The sequence below is a fragment of the Staurois parvus genome, unplaced genomic scaffold (assembly GCF_062004578.1).
Source record: "Staurois parvus isolate SC_StPar_1 unplaced genomic scaffold, SC_StPar_1.0 ptg000530l, whole genome shotgun sequence".
NCBI lineage: Eukaryota > Metazoa > Chordata > Amphibia > Anura > Ranidae > Staurois > Staurois parvus.
Window position 1 is genome coordinate 7,967,285 of NW_028318326.1, and position 27,542 is coordinate 7,994,826.

Here is a 27,542-nt window from a genome sequence, read left to right on the forward strand (position 1 = left end):
TTCATCTCTCTAAGTGGTTTATAATTTAAGAGGTAGACTTTGTTCTGATAATGCTATACATTCCATCCTGACACTAATAAAAAAAAAAAAACGATGATCTGGGTTTAAAACATTGATATGCGCTGATTGCGCCCGTGGCGACTGGCTAATTTGCTCCCACAGGACAATAAAGAGTGGAGCGGTGTTGCTTTTAAATGGAAAATACCCTGTGTGTGATGGCTCCTATTATTCCCACATACATTGAAGCATATGTAGCTACAAATTATGTATTACAAAATATATAATTATTACAGGAACACACAAAGACTTCAGCATTCCTTTGATTTCCATCAAAGACGTAGAATTTCTAGAGAGAAGCTGCACAAATTTAAATCAGATTCCCCCCCCCCCCCCCCCCGTTGCCATGTAGGTTTGTGACTTAAAAATGTATGCCAAGTCTCTCAGCTATGATAGGGTTAGAGGTGGCTATAAAAATACATCACATATACATATTTATGTACACATTTTGCCAACAACATTGTGTGTCTGTTGTGATAGTTTGATAGTTCAGTAATTATTTATTTTGATACACATATATTTGCAAAGACATATTAATATATAAACAGAAAAATAAATGTAAAAAAGAAAAAAATATATATATTCTAGAGATTTTTTTTTAATGTTTCTTTAATTAAACTGTGATTTTAAACTGGAACTAGCAAAAATTTTAGTAAAATCGCCAGAATAAATGCCAAAATTTAAAAGTAAAAGGTGAAAATCTAGAAATATTTTTTATATAGGGTGGATGCTTCACTTGTCAAAGCGTGTTGATCTCTGTGTTCTTTAAACTTGTATGATTTACTCATTTAATAGTGTATATTGGAGAAATTTCTGCCAATGTGAGATTCAGTAATTAAAGCAATAAAAGTTTAAAGCACTTTCAAAATTTACCAAGAATACAATAAAATCTAATGAAAATACACATTTGTTTTGATGTTTCAATGTGCTATTTATTTAAGCTTGTGACATTTTTTCATCTTTCCATTAGGGAGGAATTTTAAATGACTGGACAATTGTTTTGTGTGGTCTGCTGGTTGGGTTTTGGCAGAGTCAATATTCTGTATTTGAAGGGCCTCACATTTTTAAGGAATGATAGCCTTTATTAGTAGTTTTCCTGTTTGTGATATCATTGACAGAGCTTCTACACAGAGCCATATCGCAAGTTCCTCCTCTCTGATAAGCAAGCACAGATTTTGTAATGACCTCATGTTGTACAATAAACTTGTGACAAGTACTCCTTTTGAGGAAGGGGAATTAAGGCTGAATTTAGTAAAGGAGTTGAGAATGTTCACACAATAAATTGTGTGTGTTATCCAGTCATGTGTGGATGAAACAGGTAAACCAAGATTTTCTTTTCACATGATTACATAATTAAGGTGAAATTAATATTGTGTGAATGCTCTCAAATCCTTTAATTAGCTTCATTGTTTTCACAAATTTGCTTATATAGTCTTAAAACGAATAATACTTTCATTATTAGATTTTGTAGATGCTGCCATTAATAAACATATTTGATTTAGGCTTAAATATATTCCCTGCATTGAGCTTAAACCAGTGAGCCCATTAGTCCAGCCCCTAACCAAGGTAGGCCTCCAATTTCCTTCTGTGCTATTCATAGCTGTAATTAGAGGTTTATTAAATCAGAGTGAAAATAAGATGCCAAAAATATGTTTTATAATAGTCTTTTAAATCAAAGGTTGTTTTTTTTGTTTTTGGTTCTGTGAATTGTTTTAAAAAATCAACTTTAAAATATGTGCATGCAAACTTTTTTATTTATTGTCAATCTCCTATGTCCTAATGTGGATTTTTAGGTTTTTCGTGAGAATAGCCTCTGTTGGGTTTCCGTCTAAGCCTAAGATTTTAGTTCCCAAATATTCTGTTTCTATACAGCATAATACAGAACTATGTCAAATGCTATACTTTAGCCATTGGAGTAAATGGTAATATATATTAAAATGCAGAATAAAATATTTTTTATCAAGCTAGACCAGAATGTTAAAATCTTTGGTAATAAAATGTTTTCATAAAAGAATGTCTTGCTGTATGAAATAATATATGAATAAAGTGTTTTGAAGAGCGATCCAAATATACCCAGTTTAAAACATGGTGGATAACACATTGGAAAAGTGTCTGTGGAGCAAGACCAAGCAGTTTTATTTAGGGCCTTAGCGAAGAAAAATGAAGGTTGCTTCTAATAACAAGACTGATTGCAACCATCCTAATCCTAATGTGCTCAGATATTTAGCAAGGTAAGCCTCAGTGACTATCTATATTAGTCCAATATATCTTGTATTGTAAAAACTGTGCTTTGCCATGCCATGAAACCAAGAAGCTTCATACGCATTATTAGGCAGCGTTAGGTCAGTGTTATTTCTCATATGTGGGTGTTGTGCTGGGGAGCTGCATGGTCTATGGTGTCACAGCTATCTGTCATCACCAAAGAGAGCATATGTGTCACTGAAAATGAGTCAGATTTTCTCTAATTCAATTTTTTTAAATTTGGCTTTGTAATCATGGAATTTGAAAAACAAAAATCTGATCTGGGACCTTTTCACTTAAAAGTAAGACCGCACGTTTTCTATACAATAAAAGGCTGAAAAAGGCACACAAATCTATATAGCCGAATAGATATACACTCAGATCTGGAAAGATAGTTAAATGTTAACTTTTTCTTAATACAGACTTCTAATGCTAAAAGCTATATAATCAAAATTGTAAAAGTGTGTATATACATATATTCTTTATTAATTTGGTGAATATAGACTTTGACATTCAAAGACATGTACTTCCCTTTCTAAAAATGAGATACTGTTAAAGTATCATTTTATAACTCAGATTATCACTGCTTTTAGTGTTTCCTGTTGAAAGATATAGATATGTATTTTTTTGTTTTATTTAAAATGGCCACTGTGAAATAAATGTATGTTGATATTGTTCCTAAATAGTCTGTGAAGGCCATCATTTGGAAAGATGAATTAGAGGTCAAATCTACTGCGTTTTAAGAAAAAAAAAAGTTGTGCTTTGTATAAAATCAACACAGTGTGAAAAGTGTTCTGCACAGAGATATGTATGAATGTATTCCTGCATACTGGTACTATTTGCTGTTAATAGAGATGATTTTCTTAACCACCTGGTGCTATGCATTAACTGACTGTGAGACCGACCTGTTAACAGATCTCAGGCAGTTCCAGCCAGGTCCAGATTCACATGAGCTGACAGATCCACCCCTCCTGTAATCCGTCTTCCCGAACAATTCATTTTCCTCTGCTTTTCTTTTTGACAGAAAGGGACAAAGGCTCCTCAGGCTGCAGGGAAGATTCACACGGATTTTGAGAAGGGATTCATTATGGCGGAGGTAATGAAATTTGACGATTTCAAAGAAGAAGGCTCGGAAGCAGCTGTCAAGGTGAGTCCTCGCTGCTTAGTGATAGAGGACAGCCCCCTCCCCATGGAGAGGCCCAGTCTTGAGGCTGGGGAATGTGGCTGTCACCTTTCCTAGGCTAAAATTTTCCCCTTTTCAATCCTTTCCATGGGCTGGAAAAGAGCTGATTTTCTATAGGCCCCTGACAGAATGACAAAGCTATAATTTTTTAGGAAATTTCAGCTTACACCATACATCTTTCTAGTATCAGTAATTAAAATAATCATGTAACAAGGATTAACATATCCACCATATATAAACACAGGTCTATAGCCACATGTTATTTTTAATATGGTGTTTCTATATATGCTAAATTTAAGAAGCCAAGGTTCACAGTTCAATGTAAGCATGATGGAAACAAAATATTTAAAAGCAGAAAAGCCCCTCCACAGAGACCCCATGGATCCAACACCCATACACATTATAGCATAGTGGCAGCAAAATTGTGTATGAACCATGTGTTTGACACAATTATGGGATCACTTATTAGGAGAGAAGTTTCAAAAAGACTGATAGTAAATGCCTGGTTCCCAGCATGTGGATATCACATAGTTCAGTGATGGTTTATCCAAGCTCCTCTCAGTTTTTTTTACCATGAAGGAACCCTTGACACAACTTTCCATTCTCGGAGAACCTCTGCTAAAAATTACTATATTTACAGCTCATGGCACTCTAAAGTGACAGTCACTGTTAAGAATTGTCCTTACATTTGTGGCCATTGGAAAGAATTCCCTTTTACAGAATGCTAAAAAGGTCGTGGTTGTCTGTGGGAACTTACCTTAGGGTTAGAAGTTGCTCAAGAAACCCCTAGCGATGTCTGGATGAACCTTAGAGTTCCATGGAATCCTGGTTGAGGCTGGTTTAGCCACTGGGGATGGCAATATTAAAATCAGGGAAGAGAAGTATATTTTAAAGCTGTTATTTAAAATGAACAAATTATTGAAAACATTTAATGGTAGAACATCAAGATGGTGGATGTCATACATTTGTTTCTGAAGTCAGGTTCTTGGCACCTGCTGACATCACCTATTTTCCACACTTTTAGGGCCAGTTCACACCACAAAAATGCACGGATGCGTTCCGATGTGATTTTGCTTAGTGCACGCCACACTTCGTTCTGGTACGTTCTTGATGCATTTTGCCATGTTCCAGTATGGTTCTGTGCAGAAAAAATGCAGCATGCTCTACTTTTTTTTTTCTGCACAAGAAACTGAGCGGAACTGACTGCACTGGTGTGAACTAGGGCAATTGGAATACATGGAAAACACTGTGCATGCATTTTTGATGCAGAAAAAGAATGCACTGGACTGCATCTGGTGTGAACCAGCCCTTCGGGTCCATGCACACTGGGTATAAAAAAATGGTGCTTTTACAGGCATTTGACCTTTTTTCTTCAGCCTGTATAAGCAACCATGTTAGCCTATGTGTCCATACACATTAGGGTATTTAGAGGCATAGCTGCAGAAGAGCATTTTTAGGCTGGAAAAAAAAAATCACATGTGCGTTTTTAAGAGTTTCTGGTAAAATAAATGCCCACTTAACACTCATACTTTCACACAAACGCAGCATTTAGGAGCATTCGGCGTTTTCAAGTACTTTAAAAAATGAACAGAGGAGAATGTTTTGGAAAAAATGCTTATAAAAGCAAATGCCAATAAATTTGTATAAACTGTTGTGTAATATGAGCATTTTTTTTCTGCCAGAGGTTCTGGCTTTTTTTTCTTCCCCGAATGTCTATAGACCCCTAGTCAGATGCACAGCTATGCTATGCTATTAAGTAATTGAACACAAAAATTCAATTTCAGTTATTTGTGGAGTGTGAAGGCTAACTCTCCAACTGACAGAAATATCTTGGGAGATCTCTCTGCCTTAGTTTCATGGTAATTTTTCTGTTCACTTTGTCTTTGAGCTAAAGAAAAAGTTATGGTTAAATTGGAAATCAAAAAGTGTGGAATCCCATTGTGTTTGCCACTGCAATTCACAAAACATAAAGGCTTTAGTCTCACCATTGAGTTCCTGATAGACATAAAGTACTTTTTAGCAGCTGCCACAGATATTGCTCTTACATGGACTGACACTTTAAGTTTACAGTGAAGCTTTGGCCAAAACAGAAGATAATCTATATTATGCAGTCTGACACTAGCATTAAAGCGGTACTAAAACCAAAACTGTAATATATTGCAGCTTACTAATCCTTAGATGTGGTATCTGCATTAATTTTCTTTTTTTAGGCTTTTTCCCCTCTTTTTCACATGGTGATCTAGCCAATAACACACCTCCTGTATTAGAGTGCTGCTACTTTGGATGAAGGAGCACAGAGGGAAGATTTGGACAGCAGCATTGTCAATCTGGGGGGGAGGGGAGTGTTAAGTGTACTAGCAGGTTTAAATACACTAACAAATTGAAGCCAAACTCCAGTTAATACTTTATAAGCAGTTACAGAAAACAGTTTTTTTTTTCCCTTTTGGGATAAAAGTTTTACATGAATAAATAAAATCTGATCATTGGAAGCACTGCTCTCAGTGGTAAATGGTTTGTCTCATCTCTGTAACTGCAAGAGAGCTTGCTCTGTTGAAAAATTATAGACTTAATGACAGGATAACCAGTTGAAAATAAAGAAAAAGCCTAAAAAGAAAACTAATGCAGCCATCACATTTACAAATTGGTAAGCTGCAATACAAAAAAATGTTTGCTTTTAGGTTTGTTTTTCTGAGTTCCCAATAACATAGTGTTGATCTGTTTTTTGTTTTCCTTTGACAAGGTGACAGTGCTTTTTTGTTCTGTATCAAAATCACACAGCAGCAATGTCACCCTGTTGACAAGGTACTTATAGATGGAAATGTAGTTTTGAATGCATCTTAACCCCCTCATGATCAGCCATTGTGACAAAACGGCCTGTTAGGGGACATACAATTGTTTTAAAACATTCACCTTCCAGGTGCCCTCACAATGCATGTGATTACACTGTCATTAGACAGCATGGATTACAGGCAAAAATCATAGAGCCGGTCAGAGTGGCTCTGTGTTTTGTGGTCTGCTGTAAACCTATCATAGCGATTACAAGTGTAAGCACAAAAGGTAAAAAATCCCTTCTCTCCTGCCTTTGTCTCTGACCGCATCGACCAGCTGCCTTGCCATAGGAAGTGCCAAAATGCCCATAGCACCCCCCAGGGGAAATCTGGGAGAGACCCAGTGGCACATAGTGGGACTGCCCAGTAGCCATGCACTTGTGACAGGCGGGTTGCCATGGTGACAGGGGTATTGGTTTGTTTTTGGAGAATTTTGCATACTAATCGATTGATGTGGATTGGCTAGTGGGATGTGAATGGTGGTTATGGGATGTGGAGGGTTTTGGCCACAATCAAAAAAGGGGCCATTTTGGGGGTGTTTGTTTTGTCCTGATATGTTAAAGCCTCAAGAAATGTGATAGGCAGTACATACATATTTTTTTTCTTTATATAGTAAAAAATAAAGAATCCAGTGGTTATTAAATGTCACCAAAAGAAAGCTCTATCTCAAAAAAATAACTTGACTGACAGCTCTCGGGCTGCTGACATCAGATCAAAGATGGCAGCTCAGCAGCAGTCTCACAAGGGATGTCTACACAAGGTCGGCTTTAAAGGATAGGTTCACCTGTAACATGTTACAATCAGACCGACCCCCACCCCACCTACCCAAACCCCAGTCATCTGTGAATGAGAGACTATAAGTCCTAACATGCTTAGCGGATGTCAGCTTGTAGTCCTCAATGAACTACCATGGCACTGTGAAGCATCGTGGTAGTTCATTCATTCTTCCTGTCAGTATATCTGCTTGCTCGTGCACCCAGTACAAGCAAGCAGATATACTGACAGATCTGCAGGAGACCTGCATGATACCAGCAATCTGCTTATCGCTGGTACAATGGTTTACAGGCTCCTGCAGACAAAAATAATAAATGCACGGTTTTTTTCCTGTTAAAATAAATGTGCAATTATAATTTTTTGTTAAAAGGTGAACGTATCCTTTAAGGGCTTTTTCATACTATCAGATCCATCTATGGGCAAGCTGTTTATACTGAAGTCAGTCTATCAATCAACTTCAGTACAGACAGCCTGTCGAGTACGGTCACTCCCGCTGTCAGAACACAATAGTGCAGCGGGAGGGATTCCCCCATCTTCACTGACTGTGTTGATGGGGAAATCGAGTGATTTTGTTTCCTTCAGCCTGTGGTTGATGGAAAGAAAATTGTATGAAATATTGTCCAGCTCTACAAAGCAGGGAGATCATGGAAGGATTTATAAGCAAGTAAAAAGTAATGAAAAAGGTCATCAGTTTTGTTTTTCTTAGTTATGCTGTATTAATGGAAACATGTAAAAAAATATAAATTAGGTGTTATCCCAGTTGGCAGCAAAAGTGGAAATACACCTTCAGCTGGCCAATAAAGGGTCTCACACAAACGTCAAATTTTCTGTATGATTCAATGGCAAATATGATCTACTACAGAGAAAATGGACTAATGCATGCCCCATAGAACTGCATTAGTTACGATTGGCGATAGCACCACCTGCCGAAAGTGACATGCTGTTTAAATGTTGCCGCAGTCTCAAAGCATAGCATTGCGGCTGAACTGCCTAGTTTTACTGCCCACCTCCTGACCTTACTCATGAACAAGCCCTAACGTAGTGAATAGATAGATCCACTGTCCAGATCAGTAAATAGAACTGTCTCGGGGAATTCAGATATACAAAAATTACTGTGTTAATGCTATAGAGAGAGTACATGATACAGTATATGTCCTTCGTGATGTTGCCACTAGTTTTACTTTAAGCAAAATGTGCTAATCATTTCACCAGTAATACTCAAGAGGTCTGGAATATGTGCAGTGTTGGTGACCTTGAGGACTGCTGTTGAGCACCACTAGTCTAGATCAGTAACAGACTCTCAAGTATGACCTCCTCCATACAGTACAAAATACTTCGCTCCTGAACTTCTGTCTATCTGTCTGATTAAAATCACTTGGGCTTAGTCAAGGAACTCTTAGGAAGGTTATTCCTCTAAAATGCTAGGTAATTTTAATCAGAAAGGTAGAGAGAAGTTCAGGAGAGGAGTATTTTGTATCTTATTTTGAGGGTTGTATTGAAGGATCTGCAGTGAGGTTCAGCCTCTTTGGGTGGCATAATGCATACCATCAATATGGGAGGACAGTGATGATTGAAAAGCTCCATGAAAAGCAGAACTTATTTTAGCTGTCTCTTTTATCAGCTATGTTTAATTTAGTTCCTTCTAGGAATGTCTCCATTCCCCATTATAGACTGTATTTGGGGGGTGAAGGAGGGCACGGTGCTCAGAAAAGTGAACTTGAAGTAAATACAGTCCCAGACTGAATAGGAGAACACACCACTAAGATGACTGTTTAAAATAATCTGCACATTGGTGCCCTGGTTTGGGATCATTTTAAGATGAGGACAACGATGACCTAGGAAGGTCAGTCCTAATAAAGTATACATTTGTGCACATGGAGCATATAGACAAGTGTTTCCTGTCCTTTTCCCTCAAGTGCTCCAGAAATGTATGTATTTCTTTCTCTCATTACAGAATCATACATAAAAAAATGTAGCTTTATAAAATGGAATAACACCCTTGCACATGAAAGTCTGGAAAACCTGTACTGTTATGTTAGGTTGACGCAGGAGTCAGGAGAAGGGGGAACAAAGCTATCTGCTACGAACCTCATTTAAACATATGAATGAGGCCTTTAGAACTTCCAAAACACTGAGATTCTAAATATGCTCCTCCTTGGAGTTGAGGATAATCCAGGAATGATATAGCTGAAGGAGAGATGGTGGGAAAGAGAGTTTTGTGGAGTCATGGGATGGTGAACGGTATATTGTTTTGTACACTTTACATGCTGTTAGGAAGTCAGTATTAAAGAATAACTCCACTTTTGTTGAGGAAAGAATAACCCCTCTGGGTGATCAATGTACTTTGCAAGGATTTGTAAGAAACATTGTAGCATATTCAGACCTTTTTATGTTCTGAACAAAAAGCTGTTTGTTTCAACCATGTCTTTTCCATAATGAATTTGTGTCCCTTATAACCACCTGGTGCACTTTCATTGCCTTAACGAGGAAGACTTCCCTTCAGAAGTAGTTAACCCTTAGGGAGTATCTCACTAAAAATGAAATTCCTATTTCAGGGGATGCCTAAAATTTTACTTGCATTTTAGTGCAGACGTCTGAGAAAATCCGTGAGTCAATCACAGAAGCAGGAAATTACATTTCTGGGAGTGTTCCTTGCACCAGCGGTGTACAGAACACCTTGGGTTACCATACTGCGTTTTAATTTTTTTTTTTTTAACATTTTTACAAATTTACAGACATTTCAGATTAAAATGAAAAGTAAATTTTTAATGGAGGAGGGTTTTGTGCCCACAAAAGTGAAATTGAAGTAAATACAGTCCCAGACTGAATGGGAGAACACACCACTAAGATGACTGTTTAAAATAATCTGCACATTGGTGCCCTGGTTTGGGATCATTTCAAGATGTTGTACAATGAGGACAACAATGACCTAGGAAGGTCAGTCCTAATAAATTCCTATTTCAGGGGATGCCTAAAACTTTACTTGCATTTTAGTGCAGACGTCTGAGAAAATCCGTGAGTCAATAACAGAAGCAGGAAATTACATTTCTGGGAGTGTTCCTTGCACCAGCGGTGTACAGAACACCTTGGGTTACCATACTGCGTTTAATTTTTTTTAACATTTTTACAAATTTACAGACATTTCAGATTCAAATGAAAAGGTAATTTTTAATAAGTTATAAAATGTCCTGTGAAGCATTTTTATATGCCATATTTCTTTTGGAAAGTAGAGTTCTCCTTTTAAAGTGTTTAAAGTATCTAAAAGCAGACACCATTCCTGTAATGTTCTGTTGTAGTCACCATATCAAAACTGTAATGTTCAGCTTCTGCTGAAATACATACACATCCACTAGAAATTACTAAGAGCTTACAGATGTATACATTGCAGGGAAAGTAAACAGGAACAAAGTAAGGGCAAAACTATACTTGAAAATAATGGAATCCTATTATACTTATAGGGCTCTTAAAAAACAATGTATTCTTTTTGTGCAAGTTTAGTTCTATTTTAGTATGGCTTTTCAATAAATGATTAGCGTGTAACCCACACTAACTTTGGCTTTCGGTGTCCAATTTGTATCCGTGAATGAAGGAAGCTGAATTCAGCAGAACTCCTAATCTGTTCCATGAACATCCATTTTCTGGACACTAGAGGGCAGATGCCATTCCTCAACATAAAAACTCCAAATAGCAGTCAGGACTGCTCTGGTCATTCCTAGTGATGTCACATCTATATAATGTTTTTTTTATAATTGCTATAACTGGAGGGTTATTTTTATATTTAATTACTTAGGCTACACCCTCACTAAAATCCATATTCTCTATTCAAGGAGGTTTTATTTATTGACCTGAGTATAAATTACCAGAAAGTTTTGCCCATAGTACATATTTTGTTGTGCAGATTAGAAAATGAAATGAATAATCTGACTCACTGCTATAAATCCATTTAATGCCGGAATAATATATATTGTAACAGATACATATTTTATTGTGGTGGTTCCAGTTCCCGTAACACTTGCAGCCATTAAGCTATATAACTACTGTCAAAGTCGTGTCAGGTTTTGTTAAATATTAGAAATTCAATTAACATGTCAGAATCCCTTTGTGACTGTCCTCTCAATGTTCACTAGAAAACAGGGAACTGCATTACACGTGATCTTAGGAAGAGAAGTGAAAGTAAAACCCCGTGGGGCCGATTTTGTACAAGGATAGGAGGCTGTTCTGCTGACTTGTCACCCCACATTATGTGAAAGATCCTGGCCATGAATAGCAACCCTCAGTTCTGGCACGTCAAGAATTCAGCTTCTGTATGGCCAGCATTATGTTGTAGAATTACAGTAAAGTGCAGTTTTATCAACTAGATGAACCATCACCATTGCCTTTTCACCAAGTGAAATGTATGATCCTTTCTGATACATAAATTACAAAGTTGCCGTTCTAACTCTTCATAGACTGCATTGTATGCACAGCTATAAGGCATTTACAAGGGCATTAAAAATGCTGCATATAGCTGTGTACAGTGTTAGCAACAGTACAGAAGTTTTTGGGGCCATTCACCCGGCTGCTCATGGCAGCATAATGTTGCGCTGAGTTCAGCAGAGTATGAAAAATAAATAACACCGCTGCATCCAGGACTGTACATTTCATTGTTATTTATACAGCACACATGTTTAGGTCTGTGCTAATGTTTACATGCGGACAATGTACATCCACCCTATTGGCCACCACCACTGCAATGTTAACAATGTGTAGGCAGCAGAGCCTGCACCAATGATTTACACAATATTGATGTTTATATGAAAGAGTCATTTATTTGTGGCAGCACTTGGGCAGAATGACCACAGCCAATTCTGAATACCTGAAGGTTGAGGTCATTCTGTGCGTGTACCGCCGCTGCATGAATGACTCATTGAGGGTCAACACCTAAACATCCGTAATGTGTAATTGGCAGTGCAGTTGTGTTTTGTTAATAGTTACATGGCGGCTAGCAGTGACCAGTAGACTCCATTAATGCAGTACGCATCTAAACGCTACATGCGCACAGTGTTGAGTGCAGGATCTTGCTTTACAGTTCAATAATTGTGTACACTCATCTGAATGAGCCCATAGACTTGCAGAAACATGTAAAAGGCCAGCAAAAGGTCAGTGGGGTGCCATAATTAATGGCATCCAATGAGAATTCATTTATCCTTTAAGTGAATTCAGAAGCATTAAAAAACTTGCTGATTGGTTGCTGTTGGTTACCGATTTTTTTTTTTTTATTAAATAAACACAGTGGATTGTAAAGAAATGCTTCCTAAAATGAATACTGCTTTGACAGTTTAGAAGAAAGGATGGCATTAAATTCCCCCATTCCAATTCATGCCACATCCAGTAATAGATTATTTTAACACACACAAATCTCCCTAATAAGTCTATTACTACCCAGAAGAATCTCCTCCTACAAGCCTCCCAGCTGAAAATCCTCCCAGGAAAATAAAGCCGTGTTTTCTCCAATAATCCGCCAGTAATGTGAGCTTTATCCAGCCACATGTACATTTATTTTGTTTTTGACGGGTTGCTGTGCAGTTATTAGTTAGGGAGCATGTAAGAGTGATGCTTGTAGGTGGCACTTAATGTAAAGAAACATCACTGTCACACTACTATCAATTGGGGCTAGAAAAAAAATAAATGGAAGTGTTTTAAGTAGATTTGATACTGGGATGAAAGGCTTGGCTTGTTTATTTTCTACATATCTGTTAAGCGTGGGTTTGTATGGCGCTTAGCTTGTGAGTTTTCCAGCGAAGGGTGTCTGCTTCGTGCTATCAGGGTTGATCATTTCAAGTTTGATTCTCCTGTGCCTGGAACCAGCAGCACAGCATAAGTAATTTAATGCCAGCGCTGTGAACTATACACTGAATAGCGCTGTGTGGGCTTTGTAGTCTACAGGGATATTTCATTATTAGCAATCATATCTGCTTAGGCAAAGCTGCCTTCTACAGATGGCTGCTTTCAAGTGCAAATGAACCGGTTAGACGTGTCTTGTTTAATACATACTAGAGATTCACAAATGGGTATTGATTTTTCTACCAGTTGTTTCGGTTAGCAAAGGAAATGGATTAAATGGTCTCTTGAGCATTTAAAGAAACACTATTACATTTAATTAATTGTAAACCAAATCGTATATCAAGGGAATAAAAATAAACCACACACCATGCACATCCAATGTTTGATTTTTTTTTTTTCCCTTCATATATGTTTTATGTATGCTTGAGAAAGCGAAGACATGGTGTCCTGGTGTTGCTGAGTACTCTGTAATATTACACAGAGGAAAAAATATTATTTACCATCTTCCTTTTTAAATAGGAATTTTAGTTGAACTCCCACTTTTTCCACTTTTTTCAGGTTCCATTGACACTTAAGTGCTATATTGCAGTGCATTAACATGTGTTGTGTTAAGGCAGCCCGTTCACTATAAATGGGCTGCTAATGCATCACAATGAATGGAAAAAAAAAAACATACATGACCCCTTTAAAAAACACAGTGCACCACAATGGTAAATCACTAGAACACACACTTGAGCTAGGATGTTCCCTGTACATGCACTAACCACTTGCCTCAGATGGCCGTACTCATACATTCTCTGGTTTAAGTGGTTCTACCAGGTTCATGGCTGCAGCTGCAGTCATGTCCCTGGTATCTTTTTTTTTTCTTTTTTTTTTTTGTTTTGTTCAGAAGGCAATGCTGAATAATGTAAAAGTGATCCGAGCGGCTAAATAGCTGCTGGGTTGCTTTTACATGTGGCAGAAGGTGGTCACCCCACCCTCTCCTGCTGCCTTCCCCCTCACTTTCCTGGGCTCTCCCATTCCATCGGAGAGCCCTGGTCTGAAGCCGGCAGTTTCACCACTTGACGATAAAGGTGAGGGAGGAACGGAGGTTCCCCAATCATCTCTATGGTCTATGAAACAAGCATTTTGTCACTTCCAGTTTCCGTTTGCGAGCTGTTACGGGCTTGTGAAAGCATCTGATCAAACCAATCTCTGTTTGACCAGATGCTTTTGAGGGTAGAGGATAGACCTGGGGTCTAATAATCCCCAGATCACTCAGTAGAGAGAGCCTGTCACTGCCCTAACTATCACAAGGGATGTAATTCAACCCTTGTGATAGCAATACAGTTGATAAAAAAGAAAATAGATACAGTGTAAAAATAAATATTATTTTATATAAGTGTAAATTTATATAAAAACATCAAAAAAATTAAATTGCCCGTTCCCCGTGCTTACACACAAATGCGAACGTTCACATCAGTCCTGCACAAACACGTAAACAGCGATTGCACCACACTTGAGGTAATCACCACGAACATCAGATCAAGACTACCACCAGACCTCCTGTGCAAGGCTAAACTGGTAACTGTATAGGTTTTTAACTCTTTGTGGAGATTTTTAAGTATCGTAGTTTGTTGCCATTCCACAGGCGTGCACAATTTTTAAGCGTGACATGTTGGGTATTTACTTAGCATAACATCATCTTCTATATTTCACCAAACTATGGGATATATTATTGTGATTGTGTGTGCTAAAACGTATTAAAGTGTATTTTTTTTTTTTAAATTTGTGTGAAAACCCACTGCATAAATATTATGTGAAATAAAATTTCAATAGCCAACATTTTTTCTCCTATATATTTCATAAAATACAGTTTGGGTGTTCCAAGTATGTATCTAGTAAAAAAAAAACCCCACTGGTTTCTAGATGTATATGAGAAGTGTCATAATAGGCTTGGTAGCCAAGTTGTTAAAACCATCACTTATTACCATAAGATTTGAAATTAACATAAAGTTATCTTTTGGGATCAGATCACATGACACAAGGGGTACCATGCTGCCCACCTCTATGACAAAGGGGAAGGTGGAGAGGTTCTGATGTCACTGGTGGGTTCGCCCTCGCCATGTCATACTATTGGAAATGCTTCCATTGTATGTCAGTACCAATAATACAGCCCATATAGATTTAGTGCCTGTTATATCAAGAATGCGGGCCATGGAACTGTGACGTGAAAAGCAAGGTACATTGATTTAGCAGTAAGGGTTGCCTCAAGTATGGGAACAATATTGCCTTGACTTCCACTTTAAGGGACACAATTATCTGAGAGATGAGAACCTATTATTGTATTATAAACATACCATCCAGTTCAATTTTCTACATCTGCATGTCTAGTTTAATAAAAATGTAGTAAATTTTTTTTGATTGATATAAATGTGGTAACACAAAGTAAATGTTTAGCCCCCACCTTGATTTCCATCTTTTTGTTCTGGAATACAGTCTCACGTTGTGGCTATTAGAGCAACTGTCATAGCACTTAAGTTTGCTTTAGGCTGGAGTTACGCTGGAGAACATAGTATATTATATCAATGTAAACTGTAGAGAACTAATCTAACCCTCAGCTGTGTCTGATGAAAAATATTTTTGTATTTTGACCCTTCTAACAAAAGTTATTTTTTTAAATAGGTTGACTGACAGGCACCGAACTGAATATGTAATACAAAATCGTTAGCTTGTTATATACACAATTATAATGCATAACATGAACATTTTATCAAAATCATATAATTTTAATATACTCATTCTCTACATGCATGTGTTCACTTGTGACCACAAACACAATTACCCTTTTAAACTCTGACCCCAGCTACAATTGGAAAACATTAAAAAAATGTACAAATTATAGAGAAATAAAACAACAAATAAATACTAGTAAAGAACTTTTAACACACACCTAATGCAATTAAAAAGCCATGAGTAACTGGGAAAAGTTAGGCTTTTTAAAGCACACAAGATTACTGAATATATCAGGGCAAAGGTCTGCAAATTCAGATTTTTTTTTTTTTTTTTACTGCTTACCTTTATTATTATTATACAGGATTTATATAGCGCCAACAGTTTGCTCAGCTCTTTACAATATAAACCTTTGAAGTACTGTATATGCAAAGCCATTTTAGATCAGGGGATGCTATTTTTTGCTGCCTGAGTCGAACCTGGGAGATTTCACTTCTCCTGAGACACAGCAGGAAATGAGAGGAAATCTCTTAAAGTACAATTTTATTCATAACAATTTGATAGAAAATAATGTTCTTTAGCAAGGAACAAACATTCTACATATAATTATGTTACCAAAATTAGTGTGAGCTGTAAATTGCCTCCACCATTGCTCAATTTTGTTTCTTGCTGGAATCTGCCAATTTGCTGATCCCCAGAACCCCTGAGTAGCAGTACATCTTTAGGCTGTCGGCAGATTGGCCTCCACATTTTCGACAGTGCTGAAAAATAGAGAGCAGTTGAGTATGTGCAGAGCAGGGTGAGACAGTGTATTACTGGATTTTAAACCGTATAGGCGCTCATTTTTATTTTTTTTTACATAGCTATACATGAAAAAGGGGCCTGATTAAAGTTCCACTTTAAGTGAAAAGAATTTCGATCTTAGGGATTTATCACAGGAACAGATGTCCCCTCTGGAGGAATTTTCATCTCATTGTGCTCTGGTGAAAACTCAAATTTTTTTTTTAGATTTGCCATTACTTTCTGTGTCAGTGACAACGGTCACCAGGACAAATAGAGGAGAGAGTGTCACCAGCTGGGACACAGCCACAGAAACCTGACAAGGAGTCTAACCCTTCCCTACACGAAGACTGAAAAAAATGCCTTTATGTACACTTTAAGCCATACTATACAGGAATAATTAAAGTTTAGACTTCCTCAGATATCATGATAAACTTGTATACAAGCAGAGTATTCTCTGTAAATGTGCTAAGAGAAAACATCCCCAACTTCCCTGTAGACGTGCAAGCACCCCGGGCTGCACACAATTAGCCTGCAAATACAAGCAGGAAGTATGCAGATCTGACAGATGCCAGAGATGTCTTCTGTTATTCTACATCCGGTAATGATGCAGATTTTCTTCCTGGCCTCCAGTACATGTTATTGGTTTATGACTCTAGGCTCTCAACTAAAGGCATGTGCCTTAAAGAAGTTTGGATTATAGACCTGCTGACAAATATGGCATAAATAGTTATTGTATACAGTTTAGCTAATACATGGCGTTAAGGTTGTGTAGCTAAATTTATGTTGCAGAAAAAAAGTCTGTTGCCCATAACAAATTTTTTCGGGGGTGTAATCATTACTGGAGAGCTAGGTTTCAGTTAAATATGATACTAAAAAGCTAAAAAAAATAACTAACCGGGCCTTTGCAGGTTAATGCCATAATGTGCTAGAATACACCACGTACTAACACATTATGACAGACTTACCTAACTAATGGTGTCCTCCCAGCAGCACATTATCACCACCTCCTTGCTAGGTCTTGCTTCCAGATTTGTGCTTGGCTGTTTGAATGGCCGGGCCACAATGAGGTCGCTCCCATGCATACATACGGGAGTTGCCATCGAAGCACCACGATCTGCATTCAGGGCACACTGAAAAAGAGCACACTACGCTTGCACCAGATACGTAATCAGCTGGAGCCAATGTTCATATCTACTAAATGGTGCAAGTTCATGCCATTTACATGGCATCTACATGTAAGACTCTTTCTAGGCTTACCTGTAGGACAATGTTAAAAACAGGACTTAAATACCACCTTAAACCCTGGACAAAGACCAGTAACACTGTGATAGCTTGCTAGGAAAGTTACAGATGTGCATTGAAGGGAATATATATTTAGGTCAGCAAACCCCCACCCCCAACAAACAATCCATCTGAGCAACTCTGAACATAGGTGAGGACTTATACTTTAAGCATTGCTCAGCATTCTCTTGGACGTTAAAGAGCCGAGGACTGTGTATACCTGCACAACCATGATCTGTGAGGACGTGGAAGTCACTGACCTGGCACAAGCTTGCAGACAATAAAGTCAGAGACAGGTGAAAACTTCAGATCTATGCGCTTATTCTAGACTGGTGTCTGAAAAGCTTCCAAGCCACAGGATCAGCATGAGAGCCAGGCAAGTAGCATTTTCAGAAGAATTTCCCAGTGGTAGCAGCCTTCTCTATAATGTCATTTAGAAGCTGTGCCTGCCTATTGCTGTTGGCAACACAAACGTTTTTCCAGTGTCTGTGGAAGAACCGTGAACATATGAATGAATGGTGTCTGTAAATCGGTGGAGTCGATGGATGTGTATCTGTGCTGGTTATTCATTCTCCTGCGTTCCAGTATTATTATGTCTGACATGTGGCTTCCTGGTGATCACTGTTGTTCCCTTGTACATCCTAATATGGATTTCTTTTGTGCTCGGTAGAATACTGAAATTATAAATCCATGGCTCCTGAAATCAATGTAATCTTATTATTATCTTATTATTTGAGAGGTTGGGGGAGAAATGTCACAATACCAATTACATAGAGAAATAATACTTTTATGCTTAAGCTACATACAATTTCCTCTTAAATTCGTTGTGCTGAAAAATCGTATGCAGCTGAGCAGTCAGTGTATATCAGCGACACAGGCATACATGTCACCCACATTGCGGCACTGTTTTCGGTATTGGAGTTCTATGTTTCTTCTGGTTGTAATAGTAAACATTTTTTTCCCCTGACATGGAGGCTGTTGTAATGCAGTTGTCCTCTCCATATACACCAACGCGTGGCAATGTCATGTTTGGGGTCACACCACTACTCCAGAATACACACTTCAGGTATTTTCAGGATGGCCATCTTTGGGCTCAACTGCATAAAAGATTTAGGCTTTTGTGAGTAGGTTGCCTCACTAGAAATCAAAGCATTGCAGATCAAGTGTAATAAAGGGTGACATCTCATGCTAGTATTTAGGTAAAAGGAACCTGACACATTCGAGATATTGGAACTGGCAATGCTGACTTTTTTTTTAGTATGCTAGTATCAGAACCATCTCATATTAACTAAATGATAGGTCAATGACTGGAAACAAGTATCTGTAAAGTATATTAGGTGTTCTCCTCGCTGGCTGTACTAATGCAAGGATAAGGATGACAGATCTGGAGATTGTACCTCTCAAAAAAGTAAGATAGGTTTTACTGGCAGGTTGTCATTAAAATGGCATCTGTAATTGTTCAGCTGTTCTAATGCACCCCAAAAACAGAATTGCCCTACAAGCATGATATGGATCTTAAGGAGCTATTGAATGTATAAACCTTTGCAATTACTTTAAGTACTTCCCCAGTTTATATTATCATCCCGCTTTGCAGCATCCTCGTCTCACAATTTCAGTTGTTACTGGTTACCCTGGCTAAGCAGCTTACAGTGGCCTTAGGAGAGAAGCAGTGCATGCAGAAAAATGTGAAGACTTTTTTTTTTTTTTTTTTTGCTAAAGTGAGCCTGAATTTTGTGTAAAATGTGCTCTTGTCATTAGAAAACAGATTCCACTTTGTAATATTGGAAGGATCTTGCCTTGATATCCCTGTGTGTATGGCACTTAAGACATCCAACATCCAATAGACAGGAGAGATGAAAATGAGGCACTTTACATTTATTGTAATTTATTCTCAGGTTTCAAATTTTTATAAGCTGTAAGAAAGATTGGCCCCTTCAGTAGCCAATTCACACACACTCAGCCACGCTTCCTCTGGGCTAGTGGCCACAGGTTCGCGTTAAAGGTGGCAGCCTAAGGAGTTGGTGCTTGCTTTCCCTGTGCTCCTCACCACCAGACTGCACGTGCAATGTCCAGAACTTCCAGGTATGGAGGAACACATGACACTCCCCTCTGTCTCCCACAATACAGCGCTGGGCATCTAAGTGGCCAGTCTTCAAAGGCAAACACTGTCAAATGGGGGAGAAGGGAATATCAGGGAGACTAGTGGTGGATCAGCAGAAGCATTGGGAAGGTGAGAATCAGCAGCTTTAAATTTCTCTTGCAAAATAAACCTTTTTATTAGTATGGATACAGTACATGTTCATTTATTGCCACTCCGATATAATGCCCAAGTCAAATAGAAAGTTTACAGATTTGAATAAGGTTCATAGTACTAGGGTCGTAGGTTCAAATCCCAACCACGGCACTACCTGCCTGTGGCTGCATGGGTTTCCTCGGGGTACTCTGGTTTCCTCCCACGCGCCAAACACATGCTGATAGGTTAACTGGTTCCTGTCTAAATTGGCCCTAGTATGTGTATGTATGAATGTAAATTAGGGACCTTAAATTGTACACTCCTTGAGGGTTAAGGACTGATGTGAATGTCCAATATATTTGTAAAGAGCTGCGTAAATTGACGGCACTATATAAGTACCTGAAATAAAGAAATAAATATACGATAAAAGTCTGAGACAATTGCAGAATAAAGTATATGCAACTTAACAAACCGTGCATATTTCAAGTGCAAGTTTCTGTGATGAAAAGGTAGATTTCCATTTTACGGAGGGGGGTTATTTTAGGGGGTTGTACCTCCTTCATGACCATGCCATTTTTTGCTATTTAGCACTACGCTACTTTAACTGGTAATTGCGCGATCTTGCAAAGCTGTACCCAAATGAAATTAATTTTTTTTTTCACACAAAGCTTTCTTTTGGTGGTATTTGATCACCACTGGGTTTTTTTATTATATAAAATAAAAAAAGCCTGAAATTTTGGGGAAAAAAAAGTTTTTATTTTCTGCTATAAAACACATCTAATTAAAAAAAAATCTTCATTAATTTAGGCCAAAATGTATTCTGCTACATGTCTTGGTGAAAAAAAAATCCCAATAAGTGTATATTGATTGGTTTGTGTGGAAGTTGTATCGTCTGCAGACTATGTAATATATACTGCAATTTTTTTTTTCTCTGCTAGTAATGGTGGTGATCAGTGACTTATAGTGGGATTGTGATAGTGTGGTGGGCGATCTGGTGGGAGATGGATTAACTGACATCACCAGTGACACTAATACAGTAATCAATGATACTATGCACAGTCACTGTACTAATGACACTGGCTGGGAAGGGGTTAACATCTCGGGGTAATCAAGGGGTTAAGTGTGTGCCTAACAAGTGGTAATGTGTGTAATGCCTGCTGCTGTTTACTAAAGATTGGTTTGTTTCTCCTGGAAGATGGGACCGATGTACAGGTACGTCGCTGTCCTTGTACAAGCCGCCTGCCCACAGTACTGTGCGGCCGGGTGGTCCATAAGCCAAGATTGTGTTCAGCATGTCTGTACATAACACAAAAGGGCATATTTATAAAGCAGTGAATGACTTTCACTGGACATTCATTTTTAGGTAATCCCTGTCATTTAAAGGATGCGTTCGCCTTATAGACATAAATAATAAATGCAAATTTTTTTTCAGGTAAAAAAATGTGTTTATTATTTTTGTCTACAGCAGCCTGGAAAGCATTGCACCAGCGATCAATAAATCGCTGATGCCATGCAGGTCTCCTGCAGATCTGTCAGAATATCTGCCTTCCATACGGGATGTACAGCCTAGCAGATATTCTGACCGGAAGCTTGAATGAACTACCACGGCACTTCACAGCGCCGTGGTAGTTCATTGAAAACTACGAGCGACAGCCGCTAAGGCTGTCAGGACTTGCAGTTCATTCACAGAAGTCCGTGCGGCCATGTGGGTGGAGCCCCGCATGGCCGCGCTGTTTTCAAATTTGACAGTACGTGGAGACTTCTCCCCATACTATCTGTCAGAAGGGGGGAGGTGGCTGCAGCTATGAGAACATGTTACATGTTTCACCCTAAAAACGGATGTAACATGTTCCCAAAGGTGAACTTATCCTATAAATTAGTAGAGCAGGAAGATTCACCCACAGCAAGTTCCAGATCTACTGCGTTATAAATATAGCCTGCAGTGTTTCTCTACCAAGAATTAATATTCTTCTGTATATTGTGTTTTACAGGCTGCAGGAAAATACAGACAACAAGGAAGAAATTACACGGTAGAAGATGGAGACGTTATTTTCTTTAAATTCAATACACCGCAACAATCCAAAAAGAAATAATTTTAAATGTCAAAACAGAGGCTGCTTTTTTATTTGTACTTAGAATATTTCTGTTATTAAATACTAAACTGGGATCTATCTTTCCTCTTCGTCCTCCCCACCAAATAAATGCTGTTTGTTTTGAAACGATATGTGTCACCTCACTGTGAAAATACAAGTTCAGTAAATGTGCTTTCCAAATGATTAAGATCCTACTTGAAATCATAGATGCTTTTCAGGACTCGCTCTAGTCTCATGATACTTCATTAATCTCCATCATGTATGCCAAGCCTGACACATCTGACAGTGAGGACAATGTGGCTGGCTCTTTTTTTGAATCTACAGATAATGCATGTTTTACAGTACTCCAGATGTCTACACTCAATAAAACATTTGACAAAAACCAGCCTCTGTGTGTTTGGGGATGTCTGTATTGAGTGGATGTGGTGTGCTGAATGCGATACAGCACCTGCTGGCTGCTGATTACAGAATTTAAGACATGTGTATGATACAGTAACTGCCAGTGTGGGGCAGCTGTCATTGTAGCTGAAAAGTGAGTCTTTCATGGGAATCACAAGATTAGCTTGCCAACAATTGTGTGTGGATGTGTCCCTGAAAATGGATAGAGCATATCTACACTTAGATGCCAAGGCTAAAAAAAATGTTATTGTAACCTTTCTGTACTGATACGGGAGGTAGAGGCATACAAGCAGAAAGAGACCCCTTAAAAGAGTGGATGTGCATTGCTTAGAAACTAAAGTGAATCTGTCACTTGAAAAGCAACTTCCTTGTATTGCAGAGCCTATTGAAATATTGTAGGAATTCATTTTTCTTTAAAAAAAAAAAAGTCATGCTGCAGTAGCTGAGTAGTTGGCAGTGGAAACTCAACAGTTTTGTCATTTGCAAACTGTAGATGTTGTTGGACACCCACTTACCTAATTGGCAACACTGTCGAAGAAATGGAGCCTAATCGTTATCTGGCATTTCCACCATCCAGCTATCATCCAATATACATGCTGGTTCTATAACCATGGAACCCTTTTTTTGGCAATGGGAAATTAGGCTTTTCTAGTCCGTTACGAAATGTACTATTGAACCTACGGTTTATGTTAACATTCCACTTGTGGGTACATTTGTCTGGGCGAACTACGTACAATCCTTAATCCTTTTTGACTTTGCTTGTTTTCTCCAGACACAGGTTAGACCGAACGTTGGGTGTTTGAATGCTTTAGAAGGAGCCGAATATCACTGCATTTTTCTCCTGCTACTACAATACTGTGCAAAAGTCTTAGGCAGGTATGAAAAATGCTGTAATTTAAGAATGCTTTCTGAAATAGAAGTGTTAATATGAGGGGCGTTCAAGTCAAACTGGGACTTTTAATTTTACACATATAAAAAGGGATGCTAGCGTGGCGGTACTATACACAGTGGTATGTGGCAAGTGTGTCCCATTACTGATAGGTGGGACACATGTCGCGGGCCAGTCCAGAGACCGTTAGTCAAGCTGGCAGACAATACTGTTAGTGCGTAAAAGGCGTAAAACCCGCGGATATCTACAGAAGACTTGAAGCACAGTACGGTGATGAGACACTCAGACACATTAAGACATTTGAATGGTGTAAATGTTTCAAAGATGGCCTTGCGTCCATCAGTGGTGATCCAGGCTGGGGTGGTTCCCAGCTCACAGCAATCATTCCTGTAAACATTCAGCATGTGGAATGCCTGATCCTGGATAATGGTCGTGAAATTGAAAAAGAGACAAATATTTCTGTGGTCGGCATTTCATCACTGATGGTGAAGTGAATTAGGCTGTCCTAGGATGGTTCAGGCGTACTGACAAATCTTTCTATGCCGACGCTTTCTAGGTAGTAGTTAAATGTTGGGATAAGTGTATAAATGTAGCAGGGGAGTATGTAGAAAAATAAATTCAGTTTGCACTCCTTGAAATTTGTTCTTTTTTTATAAAAATCTCAAAAGTCCTGGTTTGACTTGAACGTCGCTCGTATTTATTTTTGCATACATGTGACGTGTCAAAGACTTTTTAGATTCCCCCTCACACTAGGAGGAGGAATGAGAAGGCATGCTAAGATCTGCATTGACCTATCCAATAGTTGAGAATCTCTCAGGTGTATGTAAAACAGATTAATTTTAACTCCAGAAGAATAGTTCACTAGTTTCCACTCCTTGAAATGTGTTCTTTTATTATAAATTCATAAGTCCCGGTTTGACTTGAATGCCCCTCCTAGTTTATTTTTATCAGTTAACAAAATGGAAAGTAAATGAACAGAAGAGAAATCCAAATCAAATCAATATTTTGTGTGATCACCCTTTGCCTCTAAAACAGCATCAATTCTTCTAGGTACACTTGCACAGAATTTTTGAAGAAACTCAGCAGGTAGGTTGTTCAAAACGTCTTGGAGAACTAACCACAGATCTTCTGTGGATGTAGGCTGCCACAAATCCTTCTGTCTCTTCATGTAATCAAGGAAAGACTTGATGATGTTGGGATCAAACCATCACTCCTAGGATCCTTATTCTTTATGCTGAAGATAGTTCCTAATGACATTGGCTGTATGTTTGTAGTAGAATAAATTTGGGGCCTATTACACGCCTCCTTGATGGTATGACATGATGGATAAGTATCTACCTGTATCTCTCAGCATTGAGGACATCATTGATCCTGACCAAATCTCCAACTTCATTTGCAGAAATGCAACCCCAAACTTGCAAGGAACCTCCACCACACTTCCTTGTTGCCTGCAGACATTCATTATTCTACTAATCTCCAGCCCTTCGCTAACAAACTGCCTTTTGCTACAGCCAAATATTTCTAATTTTGACTCATCAGTCCAAAGCATCTGCTGCTATTTGTCTGCACCCCAGTTCCAATGTTTTCATGCATAGTTGAGTCATTTAGCCTTGTTTTCATGTCCTATGGAAATAGAGCATTAGAATAAAGGTCTGATATAGAGTCCCCTGGCTTATTGTTTACAAACAGAAGTAAAGCAGCCAAAGCTGTAATTTGTAGGCAAATTGAACCCCTTCATGACGAGGGGAAAAAAGATCTTAACACCTGAACACAGTTTTGCAACTTTTTATTAATGGTGATCGATATACCCTGGTTTTTTTTTTCTGGTATCAAAGGAAAAGTGACCTAAATAGTTTTAAAAAAATAATTATATATATATATATATATTTATTTATTAGTTTTTTTAACTATATTTCTCATCTCCATAACCTACAGCCAAAGAACAACACAATTTTTCTGCTCCTGACAATTGTGGTGATACCATATACGTATATATTATTTGTTTGTGCCTGTAGTAGGGCTCAGAAACAATGGTGTGCATTTTTCCATTTTTTCTTACCTAAAACACACTGGCACTAATACTATTTTAAATATGCTTTTTTTTAATCCTACCTAAAATACACTGACCTTGCCCCTAACCTAAATTAAACCCTGATCTAGCTATTTTGCCTTTATTTTTTGTTGTTGTTTTCAATTATTATTTTTGTGCTTTCCCAGCACAAGCACATGAATGCATATATGAAGCTTCACCGAAGAAGACCCATTTCAATGGGGCTGCATATATGTGTACAGGCAGCAGCAAGATGTTACTTTTTTTTTTTTTTACCATAAATGCCAGTCTTGCTGTAGTTGTTCATCCTGTTCATCTTGTATGTTGTTCATCCCTTGTGATAATAAAGTTCAATTTTAAAGAAAAAAAATTAAATTACAGTGTAGAAATTTTTTTTTATATTTTTTTACAATTTTACAGCTCCCCCCTACTCATGCACAAATGCAACCACATACATAGGTCCCACATGCATATATAAATGATGATTACACCACATGTGTGAGATATCACCATGAACGTCAGAGCAAGAGCCAGACCTCCTGTGTAACTCCAAACTGGTAAAGGCTTTTAAAACATCACCTATGGAGATTTTTAGGTACCATAGTTTGATGCTAATCTGCGGGTGTAAGCATGACATGTTAGGTATTTATTTACTCGGTGTAAAACCATCTTTTATATTTTGCAAAAAATTGAGTACTGTTTGTGTGCGCTAACATTCATTAAAATTTATTTTTTTTCTTGAAAATGTATGTTTTAAAAATGGCTGCGCAAATATTGTGTGACATAATTGCAACAGCTGCCATTTTATTCTCTGAGGCCTCTGCTTAAAAATATGTGTATAATGTTTAGAAGTTCTAAGTGATTTTCTAGTAAAAAAGTGCAGATTTTTATATGTATGTGAGAAATGCCAGAATTGTGCAGGTTTTGAAGTGGTTAAAAAAAGTTTGCAGCTTTGATGTTTCATATTAAGTGTTCTTAATTCTGCTGCACTCTGCCAAACTGAATTTTTAAAAATGTTTTAGTATTAGTTCCCCAAAGCAGTACACAGCCCCACCCTCCATGTCAGTTATTTGACAATGGCCAGAACTGCTTTTTAAAAAATGGCTCCAGATAACTTCAATGGGGTTCTGATTCAGAACCCAAATTTCTGTAATGTTTGACGAACCTGCATTGAACCAAACTTGGGTATGGTCGGCTTTTCCCCTTAAGATCTTCTTCGGTGGCATTTTTACTAGAGGCAAGTCTTTTCAACACTGGGATCTGAGTTGTTGTCAGCTATGGAAAAGATGGAAAGGGAATATAAAAAGGATCCAAGTCCAACTACCCAAACTGTATAGCTAAAGGCTCAAGATCTATTGAAGGACAGCTCTATTGAAGGCAAAAACAAATAACTCTGTTGGGCAACAATATTTTGAGAGGGGAGAGTGAACAGGCAACATGGGCATATCTTGGGTATATTGGATGAAGCGGTTCCACAAGAGCCTTGACTCATATTATTGAGCCTCAGGATCTACATAACATCTGGGGAATTAGTATTTTCAAAGACTTGTCAACAATGCCAATTTTGTTACTTTGTGGTACTGGGGGCTCTGAAAAAGCCCTTTAAAGGTTTACAGAACAGTGCAAAAGCCTACCACAAAGCATACCGGCACATTAACCCATGCTAATTGTCCGCACCCCTCTCCTGCATGACTGGTGTGCTGGGCTGCAAGCCTCTGCCTTGGCGTATTGATTTTTCACCCAGTGAAAGGGCTTGTGAATCAGCTGTTAGGTGTATCACAACTGTACAACTTCTCTGTATACAGAAGTACTTATATTTTTCTTTTGTAAAACAACTTGGGCACTGATCTCCACAAAACAATGAATTCCCCGTAAACCTGTGCATTGTCTGTGGCTGGCATCATACCAGCCTAGGAAGAGGAATGTTGACTAAATGATGTTTGCTTAAATGTGCGTAAACTCCGCAATGAGGTCAGATACTTGGCAGGCAAATTAACAATGGCACAAGCATGCACACCTATAAATCTGTTTCTTGTGCCTTTCTCAATAGGTTTTAATTGCTGCTGTGCAGACATAGCACAGCACATAGGACTCTCTATGACCTCTTGGCTTGATCCATACTTGCTGTACACCTCTGGCCCTCTTCACATCTAACAACCGCAGCGCGCTGCATGTTTAGCTCTTATTTTGAATGCC

At 38.2% G+C, this 27,542-nt stretch overlaps 1 protein-coding gene across 3 annotated transcripts in view; it reads left to right on the forward strand.

Annotated features, from left to right (window-relative positions):
- OLA1 (Obg like ATPase 1) overlaps nt 1-22,390 on the forward strand; it is a 282,107-nt gene extending 259,717 nt beyond the window's left edge. For all 3 annotated transcript variants that reach the window (XM_089690486.1, XM_089690485.1, XM_089690484.1), the window contains exons 10-11: nt 3,323-3,445; nt 21,907-22,390. In XM_089690486.1, the coding sequence (XP_089546612.1) occupies nt 3,323-3,445; nt 21,907-22,008 (225 nt within the window). In that variant the 3' untranslated portion in view covers nt 22,009-22,390. The remainder of the gene's footprint in view (nt 1-3,322; nt 3,446-21,906) is intronic.
- The last annotated feature ends 5,152 nt before the right edge of the window (nt 22,391-27,542 follow it).